The 18,225-nt window shown below is 30.5% G+C and overlaps 1 protein-coding gene across 1 annotated transcript in view; it reads right to left on the bottom strand.

The window, feature by feature from the left end:
* LOC149568694 (immune-associated nucleotide-binding protein 1-like) overlaps window positions 1-18,225 on the bottom strand; it is a 165,435-nt gene that overhangs the window by 24,695 nt on the left and 122,515 nt on the right. Inside the window, exon 3 of the mRNA XM_089821583.1 lies at window positions 1,303-1,577. Within this exon, the coding sequence (XP_089677709.1) occupies window positions 1,303-1,577 (275 nt within the window). The remainder of the gene's footprint in view (window positions 1-1,302; window positions 1,578-18,225) is intronic.

The raw sequence follows: 18,225 nt of genomic DNA, 5'->3' as shown, positions 1-18,225 counted from the left end.
ACCAAGCAAAGATGTGTCAGAACTTGAGTTGTGAAAGGATTATTTCATGCCAAGCTTGAATGAATTCGCAAAGATACTCCGCCTACCACTATACGCTGTATTTAAGAGACCCTAAATTTTGAATTTTTTTCAATAAAAGGAGAAATGGAGGGTTTTATATTTACCTTGCATTCAATTTTGAGAGAGATGTTGAGCCCCAAGAAAACTATAGGAGAATTAGTATTGAAGAGTGAGGTTTCAATGAACGTTTTAGTTGTTACGTATTTCAACTTTCGTGTAGTATGATGGCATCCAGATCCAGCTCAAAGGTAAAGAAGAGTTTACAAATGTAAGTAAAGAATGCGGTTTGCGAGGCACCCAAGTTCAAGCTTCGCTAGTAATTCCCAAGAAAATGGATTCAATAAGAGCACATTTAGCTTTACCACAAGTGGTACTTTTGATTAACAATATTAGGTCATTTTACCACTGCACTATTCAAGAGTTGGGCACATTTGAGATGAATGAAGCATACAATAACCTAACTTATAATGGAGTACTGAAGCCAGATCATAGACATCTAAAGATCAAAGGTTTAATAAATGCCCTATACATGTCAAAGGATTTTAAATTGAACTAGATCAAATTTGTTTTGAGAAGAGTTCACAACATGTCTTTCTATCTCGAGCAACCTGTCTAGGTTACCAAGAAGATGGTTCACCAAGTTATGGTTTAGCCTACGCTAGATATATTCAAACTGAATAAAACCCTAGCTCATGGTGAATTAGCAAAGAAGATCGAAATATAATATGAATTTTTTAAATTTTATTTGTCAAAGATATTTCTTCATAAATAATGCAACTTTAAATTTGTTATTATTTTTTCATTCTTTATTCTATATCATAAAGAATGTTAGTTTGAACTATTTTATATAAACTTCAAACTCTGCTCATATGGTTTTGAAGATTGAAGAAGAATATTTGTGGTTTTCATAATTTCCAGTCTTGTATTTCTAATTCACTTCATATTTAACATTTGATATTTAAATATTTGAAGTAATATAATTGAAGTGTTTTGTCTCAATACCAGATTATTTTTCAAACTCACATCTGATTTCAAAATAAACGTGATCCATAATTTCAACATTGAATGTTAAATATGCAGATACACAATATACATGAAATATTTGGTCCTACTAATATTGTAGAATAAATAAAAAGTGTAAAAATTGGACATGCAGATCATGGAATGGACGTTGTTCACTCCAAACATTCTAGAGAATAATTATCATAAAATTTAGGGCATTTTACCATAATAAAATCTAACCTTGAGGTTTGTTGGGAAGTCTTCCATGTAGTCTTCCAATGTTGTACATTCGTTTTCGAGCTGGTCGCCACCAGTAAAGACAATGACCATATAGTTAACGATTGATGGTCCAAACAGCATTTCCATGTTATCCATAGCCTCGGCTTCTTCGTCAGTAAATCGATTTTTAAGAGAAAGCACAAAAAGAACAGCATGCACCCCATCCTTGGCAAGGTTTATGCACTTGACAATTTCTTTCTCAATCGTCTGTTTAGGTACATTCGTATCAAACAGGCCTGTTGGAATTCAATTAAACAAAGAAAAATAAATTATAAACGTTTTCTCTCTTTCAAACGCCTTCATTGATCTATTGTTTCATTTCACAGATTTCAGCTACATCATTTATAATATACAACATAAAATGGAATAAAATTGTTGTGACAATCGTTAAGCTAACCGTTAGAAGTTTTAAATTTATATTTTTGTTCAAAGACCACATATTTATGGTGATATGCATGCCCTAACTTTGTTTTCGAGGAAACAAAAAATGATTCGGAAGAAGAATACATATAAGAAATAGGGGATGTCTTTTTTATCTTTTATAGAAATAAATTTTATAATTTTCTCATTGTTAATTAAAAATCTTAATTATACTAAGATTTTATGAAAGACCTACTATTTTGAATAAAAAACAATTTGAAATTGATTGAGTGTCTTATTCTTCTTTATAATCTTGTTTTACTCAATAACAAGCACACTATTATATTTCAACTTTCGCTTCTAGGTTAATGCTTTTTGTTTTAGCAAAAAGGAGAAATATAGCTAATGGGTTGGATCATGGATGGGTTTAGGCATTGGGTTTTAGTGTGGGTATGTGGCTGGTTCATATGCTCCATTGTGAATTCCTGGAAAACAAAAGAAAAAGTGATAGAGAGTAGATTTAAAGCATAAGATATGGAAGGTGTGGAGTTATGAAGAGAGAGAGAAAGATACATGTTTTTGAAGAGAATGAACATCATTCTAGAGAGAGATGCTTTTTCAAAGAGCTTGAAAAACCAAATAATGATGCATGAGAATGTTAGAGAGATGATATTTTTTGAAGAGGGAGAATTTTCTAGAGAGAAAAAAATATTAAAATATTTTAGTTTGATTCTTATGTGGATTATTTCATTTTATAGGAGGAAGAATTCTAGTCCCACATGGTCAAGGATGATATTAATGTTGAAGAAATCCAATTAGTACAATGATTAAAACATCCTAGTTTCAAGTGACCATATTCAAGATATTTAAGTTCAAAACCATAAATGATCAAAGTTAAATCCAAAAATCCAAGAGGATGAGAACGACAACTTTTATGTAAATAAATTCCATAATGACATAACCATCAAAAAAGGATCACATTATAAATTTTCAAAAAAGCATGCTGAATGATAAAAATGATGAAGCAAAGATAGTTCCAAAATGAGTATTGAAGTTGGATGTGGGTTACAATATAATGCAGTTAAGAAAAACTCAACAATACATGACATTAAGTATGTTGACATGTTGCTCAATCATCTCCAATATAATAGATGCCCAAGTCAAATTGAATATCCCACCCTATAAACAAAATCTAATATATATAATAGATAGATGATCATTAGGTGAATAAAAGAAGATATTTGAACAATAATAATAAAATAAATATTTATCCAAGGTAAACTATGTTTTAGCAAATTAATATAATTAAATCAATGTGGTTATGAGATATCAACTAAAGCAAATAACTCGATATAAATTAGGTAGCACATTATTATCACTTTATAAATAATTAATAATGCAAAAATTATATTTACCTATACTAATGCGATAAATTGGAATACATAAATAATAATATATGAATAAATAAAATCAATATTTAATCCCTCAACTAAACCCTAAAAATATTTTTATATTCCCTAAATAAATGTAAGTTAAATTAAAGGAGATACACGCTACACCATAAGTTCAAAGGTGGACGAAAACCACAGAAGAAAGCAAATGAATTATAATTCATATTGCCATGATGGCAAATACGTGGACGTAAAGCATTGGTAGATGACAGATATTAAAAGCTGCACGGAAAAATAGTTTGAAGTTTGCCCTGCAAGCGATACTCGTGGCATAACACACCGAATGGATTTTAAAGGATGGAATGCATTAAACAGGGCAACACATATGTCAACCCATATGCGAATATGAAACCGTTAAGGTTGTATAAAGAGCCGGATCATACCGAATTGGCTATGCAGCCAACAGGATGGTTGAATATTATTATTTTATTATTTTAGAAAAAATTATAAAAATACAGACAATTAAATTCAGAAATCTTTGAAAATAATTATGATGGATTGTGAGAAATTAATATTTTGAAAAAAAACACAGTCCCAATCAATAATTGTGGGAGGATAGGAACAGCACTAGAGTAAACGATAGACCCATTAAGCAAAGTCTACTTGCCAATCACGAGATAGGTACAAATGGTGATTGAAATAAGGTTCAAACATTGACTAAGCATATAGTAAGGAAGAGCGAATCCCATACCTTGGGTAAAGGTATGCTATGTTGTAATTAAATCTTTATTCCTTATCTGAATATGAGGAATAATATAGTATGACAATATTTGAATTTAGGAAATTGCATTTTAAATAACTATAGTATAACATGTTATAGTTATATGTTAAATGAAGGAATAGTATTCAAATTGGATAATCCATTTAAGTGAGATAATAAATGTTTCTATTGCATATCAAGGGAAATAATTGAAATAGTAACCATTAGCATTGAAGTCACATATTTACATCAATACTTGTAAAGTAATGGCTATGTAGTGGAAGCAACTAAACTAAAGTCTACATTCCTCCCTAGATATAGAAACAAAAAAATTACCTTATGTGACCCTAAAGAGTTTAATGGATTACAATGGAAAATTGAGAAAAATGACAAACTATGACTACTCTTCATCCTCATTGTCAAACTCAAAAGTGTTAAAGTGGAGAGGAGAGAACATGAACAAGTTTGTGAGAATCCCACTCTCCTAGAGTTGAGGGTACCATCTTCCCTCATCTTTGAGCTTTTGGATTATATGAGTAAGGTGGATGTCAAACTCATCAGTATCTTTAATGGAAGAATTTCAAACTCATCAATTATCCAATCATTAAAATATTTATCAAAGTTATTAATCATTAACCATGTGAACATTATAGCTAGCAACCATAAGAAGATACACATACACAATAACACTATTTATGTTAACTAGGGAATTCCTTGTTTAGAGAAAAACCCTAGTAGGGACGGTAGTTGCAAAATGATGTACTAATACAAAAGTTCCTTGTAAGAGGATGGATTCCATTAGGAACCAATAGAATACATTTAGTACATATTAGTCCTTGTTAGGAGACTTTAAATCCTTTTTAGCAGATTCCAAACCTATTAGGAGTTGTGCCAACCTTGTTAGGAGTTGTAGAAAGTAGATGGATCTACTATCCAGACAACTTTAGGGTAAGACAATTGAACTCACTATCCAAGTGTCATCTATCATTTTGATCAAACTAATATCACTTTCAAATCTCAAAATGAGATCGCCAACTTCTCATCTAGTAATCCCTTAGATCGGTTAGATGCATTTACCAACATTACATATCACTTTTACAATTCACACTTCACACACATGTTACACATATTATCACAAGGAAAATAACCTTCCTTTATACCACATCATCATAATAATTCCTTGAGTTAGCCTTGACGCTTTCCCAATTAATTATAATAGGACCTCATTAAGATATTTTAATCATTTTACAGTTACACAACAATGTGGGCTCATAGTCTTTACAACTTCTCATACATGCAACCTCTAACTTCATGCACTTGCTAACATTATCACTAAGTTGTAGTCTTTTATTGTCTAACTTCACTTATCACAATTCTATCTTAGGAGATATAATACAGTCATTAGAAATAACTTCTTAGGTACTCTATCTATGCATTTTCCTCTATTATTCATGAATAATGCTTGCATGTATTTGATTCTTTGTATGTACACTTGTCCATTAAACTAAGACACAATATATAATACATCATTAACTATCCTTGACCTAGTCATCAATATACAACATGTATGACCTTGTTCTTTTTCTTCTACTCTATTAGTCTTCACAAAAAAAATATCGTATTGACTTCAATGGCAAACAAAATCATGAATGCATCATGTCAATCATGCTATCAATCTCCCCAATGCTTAGGATACAACCCCAAAGGAAAACCATAAACACTCATGCCAATAATCTCCCCCTTTAGCATTGATGACAACATAGATGAAAAACATCTAAGCTCCAAGAATGCCAAGTTTGACTTTTCCATTGGTGTTGCTCTTTTATTTTTAAATCCTCTTCTTCAATCAAATTTAAAACTCGCAAGAGTGAACTTTTGTTTATTCTTCTTCGTTCTTTAGATCAACAATAGTTGTTCAAATTTTTCCCCCATTGATATTGATCAGTGTTTCTCCTTGTTGACATCAGTATATCAATGAAAAATTCTCCCCATGCATACATTTCCTACATAGTACCATAAGATTTTTTTCATGTGATCATCTCCCTCACTAACATCAATGACAAACACCTCATCATTTCAATCATCTGCTTTGAATCTTCAATCATCTTAAGTTTCCAAAGAAACTATTCTATAAAATATATTAAGAGTCCTTGATGACACTATTCATCATAGATACTCCCCCATATAGGAAGCATCAACATTCAATCTATATAAACAATAGAGCTTTGTACCAAAAGACTGATGCACTTTCTGCATCATCTACTCAGAAGTAGTTAGGGGCATAACCCCAAGCATACCTCACAAATACTCAAATGTGGCTTTAGAAAAAGGCTTTGTAAAGATATCTACAATCTAGTGTTTTCTACTCACATACTCTAATATGATTTATTTATCTACAACTTTCTCTTTCAAAACATGATCTACTTGATGGATATATGCTTAGTCTTAGAACTCAACTTAGAACTCTTATACATACTTACTATAATTGTGTTATTATCATGTATGATAACACATTCTAAAAATTCTATCCCAATTCCATTCAACATCTGCTTCATTCAAACAATCTGATTACAATTATGTGTTGCTGCTACATACTCTACTTATATAGTTCTCTATAAGATATAGTATTTTTTCTTGTTTATCCAAAAAACTATTCTTCCTCCAAGAAAAAATATCCATCATTGGAGCTCATTCTATCATCCATACTACCTACCCAATCTGCATAAGCATAAGCACATAAAGTAAAATCACTTGATACATCATATCATAAACCAAAATTAGGTGTACCCTTCAAATATTTTAATATTTTCTCTACTAATGAATAATGTGCTTCTCTAGGATCTTCTTGAAATCTTTCTACTATACCAAATACATTTTCTATATCTTGTTTTTTGTTAGTTAGATATTGCAAATTTCCAATCATAAAAATAGGTGTCTCATCTTTGCTAGATAACTTGTGACCAATTATCATAGGTGTACGAAAAGGTTTACAAATTTTCCAAGTCTAATCTTTTCAATAGGTCTTTTAAATACTTAGCTTGCGATAGGAAAATATCATCATTGTTATGCACAATCTCTAGACCTAAAAAATATTTCATTTCACTAATCATAATATCTAAAATAAATTCTTCATTTTATCAATAAATTTATCACTTGCTTCATCATTTCCTCCAAACATTATGTCATCAAAATTTACTAAAATAATTAACGATCCATTCTCAATTTATTTCAAATACACATTTATATCTTCCATACCATTAGAAAATATCAATTTTGCCAAATACTTGTCCAACCTTGCATACCAGGTGCTAGGTGCTTGCTTTGGACCATCTAATGATTGCTTCAATTTGTGTACCATGTATATTTATTGTGTTAAAATAAATCGTTTAAGTTTCTCAATGTAGACTTCTTCTTCAAGTTCTTCATTTAGAAATGTCAACTTCGCATCCATCTGATATAGTTTGAACTTCTTACTTGTTGCATAGGCCAAAAACATTATATTGCCTCAAGTCTGGCAATAGGTAGAAAGGTTTCTTCATAGTCTATAGCTTCTTACTACGAATATCATATGTATACAAATATAGCTTTATTCTTCACAACCTCACCTTGTTCATTCATCTTATTTCTAAAAACCCATTTAGTTCATATAAAATTTTTGTTTTTAGGCCTAGGAACCAATTCAAATGTTACATTCTTCACAATATGATCTAGTTTTTATTATTATTTTGAATCAAATGATCATCTTTGCATGCCTCATCTACACTTTTTGGTTCAACTAAAGAAATCAAACACAATTCTTTATGTACTATTTTTTTCATAACTCCTTTTTTGTTGCTTCCAATGATCCAATTTATAAAGTGATTCCTTATCAAGTTCATGTTTAGTGTAGATGTTGTTATCTCAACTCTTACAAATTCTTTAGGTTCAGATCTTGGTTCTTCTCTATGTTCAACAGTTTAAACACCATTATGCAAATCATTGTTAGTCTCAAAGAAAACTTCAATAGATTTAGGATTATCTTGTTCTTTGTCATAAATATAATCTAACTTTCTTTCCTTGACTCAAATTTTAATCAAATTTTACATTTATACACTCAACAAGAGTCTTAGTTCTTTTATTAAAAAATCTATAAGCTTTTATTTTCAATTAATTAAAAAAGAACATAACTTCATCACTTCTTGCATCAAACTTTCCAATGTCATCATCTCTTTTTATGTAACATTTACTTCCAAAATTTTAACATATTTCATAGAGGGTGCATGTCCAAGCTATAATTCATAATGATTCTTGCTTGTACATTTACTAATCTACACTTATTTCATTCTATAAACTATATTATTGACTGCTTCTCTCCAAAATGTCTTGGATACATCATTCTCAAACATCATGGCTTTGGCTACTTCTACTAGAGACATGTTTTTTCTTTCAACAATCTCATCTTACTCATGGGTCTTAGGTGTTGATAGTTGTCTCTTAATGTCATTTTCTTTACAAAAGATTTTAAACTCTTTTCAAGTAAGCTCTTCACATCTAATTGATCTTAAGTATTTTATCTTTACTCCCTACTCATTCTCAATTCTTTTCTTAAGCAACATAAAATTTGCAAATTCCTTAGACTTTTCTTTAAGATATGTGACCCACATCATTATAGTGAAACCATCAACAACAATCATAAAGTTCCTTTCACCACATAATCCTCTTGTTCTGAGAGGATCACTGAAATTAGTATGAAAAATCTCTAATTTTTTTGTGGTATTTAACTTCTTTATAGGAAGGAAAACCTTCTTCCATTTCACCTTAACATAGTCGTTGCACAAAATATTAGTAGGCTTTTCAATTCTAGGTAAATCTTTGACAAAAAATGTACTACTAGCATTTACAATATTATCAAATCATATATGATAAAATCTTCCATGCCATAACCAACTATTATCCACTTTTACAACTAGACAAGTCATTTCTATAGGGTTCAATTAGAAAACATTACCTGTAGTTCTTATACCAGTGCTAATTAACTTACAATATTTATACTTGATAATGCATGTCTTATCTATGAATTGCAATTAATAATTGCTATCAACCAACTATCAAACACTCAATAGGTTATGCTTTAATCCAATAAAAAAATAGATGGCATTCATGTTAGCATTTCCATTAAGAGTAATAGATCCTATTCCCTTGACATGACAAGTTGCATCGTTACCAACTTTAATATTTCCTCCATCATGAAACTAAAATTTAAAAACTTGTTCATGTCTCCAATCATATGACGTGAACATCCACTATCTACAATCCAATTATTTCTATTTGAAATCTATGGAATAGGTTTTTTCTAGTCTCTAACTTCCTTTTAAGCATTTCCTTCTTTTATAGATACAAATCCTAACTCATCATCACTTTCATTCTAAATTCTTTCTTCTGGCTGGTAATCTTCATTTGCATACAAACAATATTTAGTTCTTCTAGACTTGAAATTTTTCTTATAATTTTTCTCTCTTTTATGACACTTAGAAATATAATGGCCAAAATCATTGCAACTCTAACATTTAAAATTTCTCTTACCATTTGGTTCTCTTCTCATAGGGAGAACAATTCCTTCTTCAATTCTTCTATCCTCCTTACATCTAGATCTTATGTTGCTAGGATAGTCTCCACTAGTGCTTGTAGTTCTTGACAAGGAAGGGCGAACACTTAATGCAATAAAGGTTGTTTCCACTCTTGGTAATTCTCTAAATTACTTTAAGCTTACTTCTCTTGCTTCCAATCTTCCAAGAAGAGTCTATCTAGTAAACTTCATAGTACAAGGTATCACTTGTTGAATCATCTACACTGTCTATCTAAATGGTGGAGTCAAAATTTTCATGATCTTACATATAATCTAATGTTCATATTTAGATCCTTCACAAGACTTAAATCCTAAAACAATTTTTGATATTCTACTAATATGACTTCTTGCAAATTCATCTTCCATCATTTTAGCATATTGAAACAAACATATCCAATTTATAGTTTAATTCTTTTAGCATGCTTATCAGCTTCAAAAGTAGATTCCAAAATGTCCAAATTTTATGAGATATTTCTAAGAATTTTATGTCACTCTATTCATTTTTTGGAAGAGCTAACAATAATGTTTCTCTAGCAAGCATATTACACATAAATAGATCTCTTTCTACTTCATTACATTTCTCAAGATTCTTTTCTTCCATAATTTTTTTTTGATTCTTTGTCATCAACCAATACCCATGACCCATACATAGAAAATGAGATTTCATCTTATGTGTCCAACTATCATAGTTAACTCCATAAAATTTAGGACTTTATTCTCTCCATTGATCTCATTAAGTTGTTAAGGTTTCTTTCAGAGACATAATGCTCTGATAAATTTTATTAGAAAGTAAAGTCCACAAGGATAACTTAGGGAGAAGTGGGGGTGGGGGCTGTGGGGTGACTAAGTTATCCAACTATTATAGTATTTACTAACCTTATTATTCCTCAACCAAGCAAACAATATAACTTGCAACCATAAGTATATACAAATATAAAATAACACTAGATAAATTAACTAGGGAAACCCTTAATCAAAGGGAATACCCTAGTGGAGATGGCATCCACATAATGATGCACTAATATAAAATTTTCTTGTATGAGGATGAACTCTATTAGGATCCAATAAAATACATTCAATACATGTCATTCCCTATTAGGAGACTTTTAATCTTTGTTAGGAGATTCCAACCCTATTAGGAGTTGTAGAAGGAGGATGGACCCACTTTCAAAACATCTCTAGGGTAAGACCACTAAACTTACTCTCCAACTTTCCTCTGTATTATTCCTAACACAATAATAGGAATGCATAATCTTGAACTCCTCTACCCCCTTCAATAGACTAATACCTCTTTTAGATCTCAATACTAGATTGCCAACTTCACATTCAATAATCATTTCAATCTCTTAGACACATTTACAAACTTTTCATGTAACTTGTATAATTTGTACTTCAAAAACATGTTACACATATTATCACAAGGAAAATAACCTTCCTTTTTACCATATCCTCATAATAATTCCTTCAGTGAGCCTTCAAATTTTTCCAATTAATTAAAATAGGACCTCATTAAGATATTGTAGTTATTTTAAAATAACACAACACGGTTGGCTAATAATCTTTACAACTACTCATATGTGCAACCTCTGACATTGCACTCTTTTTGGCATGATCATTAGGCTATCTTTTTCTATTGTCTAACCTCACTTCTCATGATTCAATCTCTGTTAGGAGATATAATCAAACAATCATAAACTACTTCCTAGGCACTCTATTTACACACTATCTTCTATAACTCATGAATAACTCTTGCATGTCTTCAATTCTCTGTACATGCACTTGTCATTCATATACAGTTTGTACAACTTTATTTTTTTTCTTTGACTCTGGTAGAAGTTATAGAAACAATACTATTTAGACATTAATGAAAAACACAGTCATGAATTTTATATGTTGATTATGCTAACAATCTCTCCAATTCTGAGGATACCAACCCAAATGAATACCATCAGTATTCATGTTAACATATCTTACTACTAGATGAAAATCAAAAAGTTCATTTTTTTTTTCCATAAGAGAGTCCACATTTTCTTCTTATAGAACAAGTAAAATAGTTGTATCATCAAGAAACTAAACATTAGTTATCTCACCATGATTGGGAAGAAAGGTTGTCTCTAAGGAGATGGCATAGAGAGTTAGCATCAGTCACAAAAAGGATTGTGGTTGAAAGGTGCCCCTATCTAATAGACCTTGAATACTTAAAAAATGGAGACCTATCTCTATTTATTTCTACAACCACTTCAGCACCTCTAATTAAGGTGGAGACCATATGATAGTAATTTTGAGTAAAACAAAGAGCATCAAGCATTGTAAGAATAAAGTCTCATTATAACCTTTCATAAGCTTTCTAATAGTCGATGAATAACATACCAATATTTTCACCTAAATTTTTATCCTATTCTAGGGTCTCCCAACAAGTGATCAAGTTTTCCAAAATATATCTCCCTTTAGCAAAACCAGTTTGAGTGATGTTAATGATTTTAGGGAGGATACAAAAAATCTTAGATGCAAAGGTTTGCGCAACAATCTTGTAAGTCATGTTGAGAATGGTTAGAGGCCTCAATTTCTTGAGGAGATTCTTATCTTTACCTTTAAAAATCATCTTAATAAGGCATGCATTAGTTTGTTGAACCAATAATCCACTTGCTATGGAACAATCATACAATTGTTTGAGCTTAAAGGAGATGCAATTTGAATTAGATATAAAAAAACTCAATTGTAATCTTATCAAACCTAGAGGCCTACTCTTTACTCATATTTCAAATTGATCTACTAATATGTCTAATAGAAATAGGAGAATCTTATATGAGGGAATCCCTGGGTGACACTTTATTGGGAATGATGGAGCAAATTTTCAATTTGGCTTATTTCATCATATAACTACCATCCTCTAACTAAAAGAAATTTATATAGTACCAATATAAAGAATTAGTAATATGCTTTGAAAATTTAATGGTGTCCTAATTTTCACACCAACAATTAATTTTATCTTTAATTTCTTTAGACTTGAGGGCATGAAAGAAATTTTTATATACTCTATCTCCAAACTTAAGCTAATCTAGCATAGACCTTTTATAGCGTCTTGGACTTTTATAAAATTTAATTTCCTTAGATTATGTTTAGCATTAGCAACAACTTCAATTGGTGCCTCATTGGAGGGTTGATCTAGGATGGTAGTTTTAACTTCATGGAGGGAAGAAGTTAGACCAAGCTCACTGGCTCTAGAACCCTTGACTCTATTCGTACCAATGGTTTCAAAAAGGTTTTTCCACAACATATTTTTTGGTTCCATTTTCTAATAGGATCACGATGATCACAAATATAAGATTTGAACCAATTAATGGTCTTAATAGTAGGAAGGATGTCTTGATTTAAGGAAAATTAGTTGGGCTTTAAGGAGGGGGATTAGGATAACTAATCCTAAAAATATTAGAAACAATGGGATGATCAGAGAGTGAGAAAGGAACAACTCTAACATCTAGTTATCATTAAAAGGTTTACAATAACTAATTTTTTTTGTATTAAAGTAGATTCTATTTAAACTACAATAAATAATTTTCTCACCTTTCTCGAGATTAAACAAAGTAATCTAGATGCCTGTAGACTAATTTCTCAATTATGCCAAGCAGTCAATGAGGTTTAGCTTATTAGTAGCTCTATTCTAGAAAAAATCTATTCATTACCTTTTGAATCAAATTTAAGCTCACCACATTTTTCCTAAACCCTTTTAATCATATTGAAATCACCTGCTAGGATCCATGGGTTATTGGGGAGACTAAAAAGGCACTATTAAAGACTTGTCATTCCATTAAGTGCATTGGATGCACATATTGAGTAAATTCTAAATTCAAATCACCATCCTCAAGGGAGATCCAAGTGGTCTTATTCTAAGGAGAGAGTCTAATTTGATTAAAAATTAAAAATTCCATCTTGGGCCAACAAGTATTGAAGTTCCTCCTTTTCCTTTTTGATGTTTAGTGGAATAGGCATCAACATATCTCAAGATGCATGCCATTGCAATGTCTAGGAAAAAGACAACACATTTAACCTCTTAAAAAACAATAATATCAATACCCTTAGTCCAGTTTAAAACCCTCTTCACAATATACTTATGGTATGATGTTTCCAAACCTTCAATGTTCCATGAAGCTAGTTTAATCTTATCTATATGAACCATTACATTTCTATTTTCATGGGATATTGGAAACCTTTAAATCATTTGGGGAACTTTATTGTAGCATTTTTAGAGGTCTTAGGACTATCACTAGAGAGGGACCAATTCTTTGGGTGACATCTCTTGTTCCTAACAATTTCACCTTCTTCTAGCAAGAGAGGATCAAACTTCCTGGTCTTCTTTCAGCCCCTCTCCTTATCATCATTGAAGTTAAAAATTCCCTCATCTACCCCATTTATAACTCCATTATACTAATTAAACCTTCTAACTCCATTTCTCCTACTATAAAATAAATCTAATTGCACCTTCTTCTTGAAAAATACCAACCACATGAGGATATTTACAACAAATTGACATTTCCCTATTGTATTTAGAAATGAAATGCCACTTGTCCAGAGGGGAGGTAAAGTTGGATCAACTAGTGTAATAATTAGTGAGAACTCATGGATCATTTCCTCATCTAAAAGGAAATCAAAAATATTCGGAATTTGTATGTTTGTAGACTCTAAATCATTAAACACAATAGGCCAACATCTAACTTTGTAGGAAGTTTATAGACAAGGGGAGATACAAACACCTCATCCCCCAATAGAGGATTAGGTAGATATTTAATTATAAGTTGTGAGGCAGAGATCCTAGATCATGTATCTCTTTCATTAATACTCCCAAGTGCTAATTGTTCAGCATTCAGGGGGTGAGAGAAATAGGATGGATTTATAGAATGAAGATCAAAGTAAGCATTTTGAGCATTGGGGTAGGGATTCCAAATCTTTGAGAAGAGAATATATTACTAGAAAATTTTAACTAGAATAAGGTTAGAGAATTTTCCTTACAAATTATTAAGGTAAGCATGGATCTTATCAACATATTAAAGCCATTGGTAGTTATCATAGGAGACTATCAGTTTCAAGGGGCTCAAGTAAGAGTCAAGAGTGTAAATAATTTACTTAATTTTAGACATCATCTTAGAAATAGATGATTTCTTTTGTGACAAGGGTTTCTTCTTCAAGATAGCAAAATCTTTCTCCTTGTGTCATTTCCTCTTGTAGAGGTAAAAAACATTTATCCCTCCCATATATGAGATAGGGCATGAAATAGGAATATCATTTATTTCTAGGAAATTTTTTTTATGAGCTTCAATGCTTGAGTAAATGGACACCATGACTCCCACATCCAAGTTTGGAATAAGTGTATGGGAGTGACTGGCCTTAAGAACTTTAGTAACTGGCTCCAACAACTAAGGAATGAACTTTGATAGGTATTGAGGGAGATTGACCATAGTAACCCATCTAAGGCTGGACATAATAATAATCTTACCATTGGTGGGTTCCATTGACCATGGAAGCACTCTAAATTCACACCCATCCAATTTCTAGAACTTCCTCTCAATTATGGCTTGTTGGGAGTTAGGGTTTGAAATGATTAAATAAGTGGCACTTTCTAAAACATACACCAAAGAGAATAATGATGCCCATAATTTTTCCACAAGACTTTCCCAAAGAATTCATGTAAGAAGTTCTTAGACCGAAGTTTATTGATATCCATTGTAGAAAAAAATTTAAATGCAATGCTTAACCCTAATATTTTATCTACCTATCTATGCATTCATTTGAGAATTAGGTTTACTAATGAATATAGGCACAACAAGGCTCTTACCTCCATTTCCTTATGTGACTAGTTGGAGGTTGACATTGGCTAGTTGACTTTTGATAAACTTGGCATTTGTTGGAAATGAAGCAAATCCTTGTAGGGATTTCTTAAAGATCAAGGGTTATCCTCGATGGCCATATGCAAAAACTCCTTCCTTTTCTTGTCCATGGAAACTATCCAATTAATAAATGATTTCACAGTTACTGATAAAGTGAGAAATTTTTTGATGATTGGATGAAGAACCATGATATAATGGGGGAAATTTAGATAGAATAAATGCAAGGTTTTTAAATATTTTCCAACTCTGGGAGATTTTAAGACCATTAATGGATTATAAACAAGTAATTAAGGGGGCTCTACAAGGTAGGTTGCAGAGCCCTCTTATGCTTCCTTCATAATCTGTGATAATAAATATGATTCCTTATGTAAGAAATATTTGATATTTTGTGTCATTCAAAAGGACTAACAACGTTCAAATTGATGGGATCCCTATCATGGGTTATGTGAAGCATTAAAAGGTCTCTATTTGACCACCATGACTAGGACTAATAGACAATTTCCATGTACCAAAATATTCTAATGATGTTCATATATGCACATTTTATTTTCCTTGTATAGAGGATGTATTGTCCAAGAAGAACCTTAAGGGGTGCATGCAAGAGAAGATGGTGGAATAATTAAGGTTTAAGAAACTCAATTTGGGGATATCTTTAAGGTTGGGGTGAAATTAAAGGGTAGAATAATATATTAAAATATAATTTCGTTATTATGCTAATAATTGTTTATAGGTATTACTTCTCCCAAGATAATCCTAATAGTGGAGACATTACAAAAAGTTTATTTCATTTAAGGAAGCAAATAAAAAACAACATATTCAAGAAATGATAAAACATTATATTCATAAAGAGAATTTATGTCTCTTCAATCTCCCACTAAATAGGAATGCTTAATGGGAATTTCTTGCCCCATTAAGGGCTCGTTTGCTTGCTGGCATAGGAATCAATAATTAGAATAGAAAAATGGAATGGGAATGGAAATGAGGAATTTGATAGGAAAGGGCAACTCCAATCCTATTTGTCTCACATGGAATTTGATTGAGAATATGTTAATACATTGTTTGGTTTTACAAAAATGGAATAGGTATAAGGCTAATTTTTGTATGTTAAAAAATATTCCCCTTTTTTTTGTTTTAATTTATTGTTTTCAGGCTTTTTTTTCAATAATGGGAAAAAGGTTTATTTTTTTTATTTTTTTTAAACAAATAGATCTAATAAAAAAAATGTTATTAAAAACAAAGTTCAAAAAATAGTTATAAAATTTTTTCTAAAAAAAATTAACCGTTCTTTTAAAAAAAAATTTTGAAAAATTTAAAAATTTACAAAATTGAGATATTTTGTTTTTAAATTACCAAATTATTATTTTTTAATCTCAATTTTTTAAAAAAATTTACAAATTTATTTTAAAAATAAGTAAATAAAATTTTTTAAAAGTCAAATTGGGAAAAGGAGTGGCCTATTCCAATAACAACTATTTTGTGGCATAAATGTATGCTCATTTTAGGGGCAAAATTGGAATATGTCTTTCTATTCAAATTATGATTGAGTTTACCAAACAAGGAATATAAAACATATTCCAATTTTCTCTTCCTATTCCAGTCCTATTCCAACAACCAAACGGGCCCTAAGGAAGTGGTTTTCTCTTTATTGATCAAATGAAACCATGAATTAATCAGCTAGTAGAATTCTATGTTGCGCCAAAGTCAACCAAAAAAGTTTCATGGTGGGTTTGACTTGTTTCTAATGACAAATTTTCTAGCCATTATTAGTCCCTGCCTTATAAAGTAGAGAACTAATGTTCCTAATGGTCCCTTTCCATTAATTTTTTGGAGATCATTTTTGCTCAAGCTAAGGTTTCAAATGAAATATTTTTAAATTCAATTTCAGCACACAAATATCTAATTTGTGATTGGGTCATGACTATTTTCTAGGGGAAAATCGTAATTTTTGGAATAAAAAAATACACAAGAAAAAAGATGTATTAAATATTTAAAAAGACAACCATCCTTATCTACCCATTGGTTACACTAATCAATATACAATCTCTGTTTGGTATATTATATTTGTAAACTGGTGGAGGTTATTCGTAAAATGGCATCCATAGAGATATTTACATTAGGGAACCTTTTACAAAGTTGCACCTCCCTGCCAAAGATCTTACCCATGTTGGATTGTATTTCATTCCTATTTATACATACTCATGTAGATATTTGTTATGATTTAATTTAATTTAACTTTTATTTCTATTAGGTTTTAGATATTTATATTATTTTTAAACTTTTTTTTTTAAAGACTTAGATAATTTATTTCTTGTTGTAATAAATAGAAGGTGAGATTAACTTAGGGTAATTTTTAGAAGTGGAGAATGTTTTCTAAATTTTTGGATTATGAATTTTAGATTTAACTTTTTAAAATTATTTTTATTAATTATTAATAATGAATTTGTCACACATTTTATGCAGTTTTTTTATAATGTGATATTTAAAGTTGTTCAATCGTAGATTTGAGTTGATCATTTGTATGCTTGAGATAGCTTATTGATGAAACTTTTATATTCTAAACCAAATCATAAGTCAAAATTGTATAAAGATGTGATAGCAAAAACATCATAATAAATAAAAAATGTTGAATATTTGACAAGATAGGAAAAAAGAAAACATGCTAAAATTCACAAGTAAATTTGTCCCTTTTGTATGTCATCTGTTTAACATAGTCATTTTTTAAATGGAAAAATACAATCATTACATAACATAATTGAACTTTATATGCCACATTTAATAATGTAACTATAACAATCTTTTTATTTCTTGTTACATACATGTATTCATTAAAGTAACATGTTTACAAGTGGGAGATATTTACCATAGAAACTCAAATTATGATGTTTC

Source organism: Cupressus sempervirens, chromosome 3 (genome assembly GCF_028749045.1).
Source record: "Cupressus sempervirens isolate cs-2001-9-10 chromosome 3, ASM2874904v1, whole genome shotgun sequence".
Classification (NCBI taxonomy): domain Eukaryota; kingdom Viridiplantae; phylum Streptophyta; class Pinopsida; order Cupressales; family Cupressaceae; genus Cupressus; species Cupressus sempervirens.
This window is presented reverse-complemented; position numbering and strand designations above follow the sequence as displayed.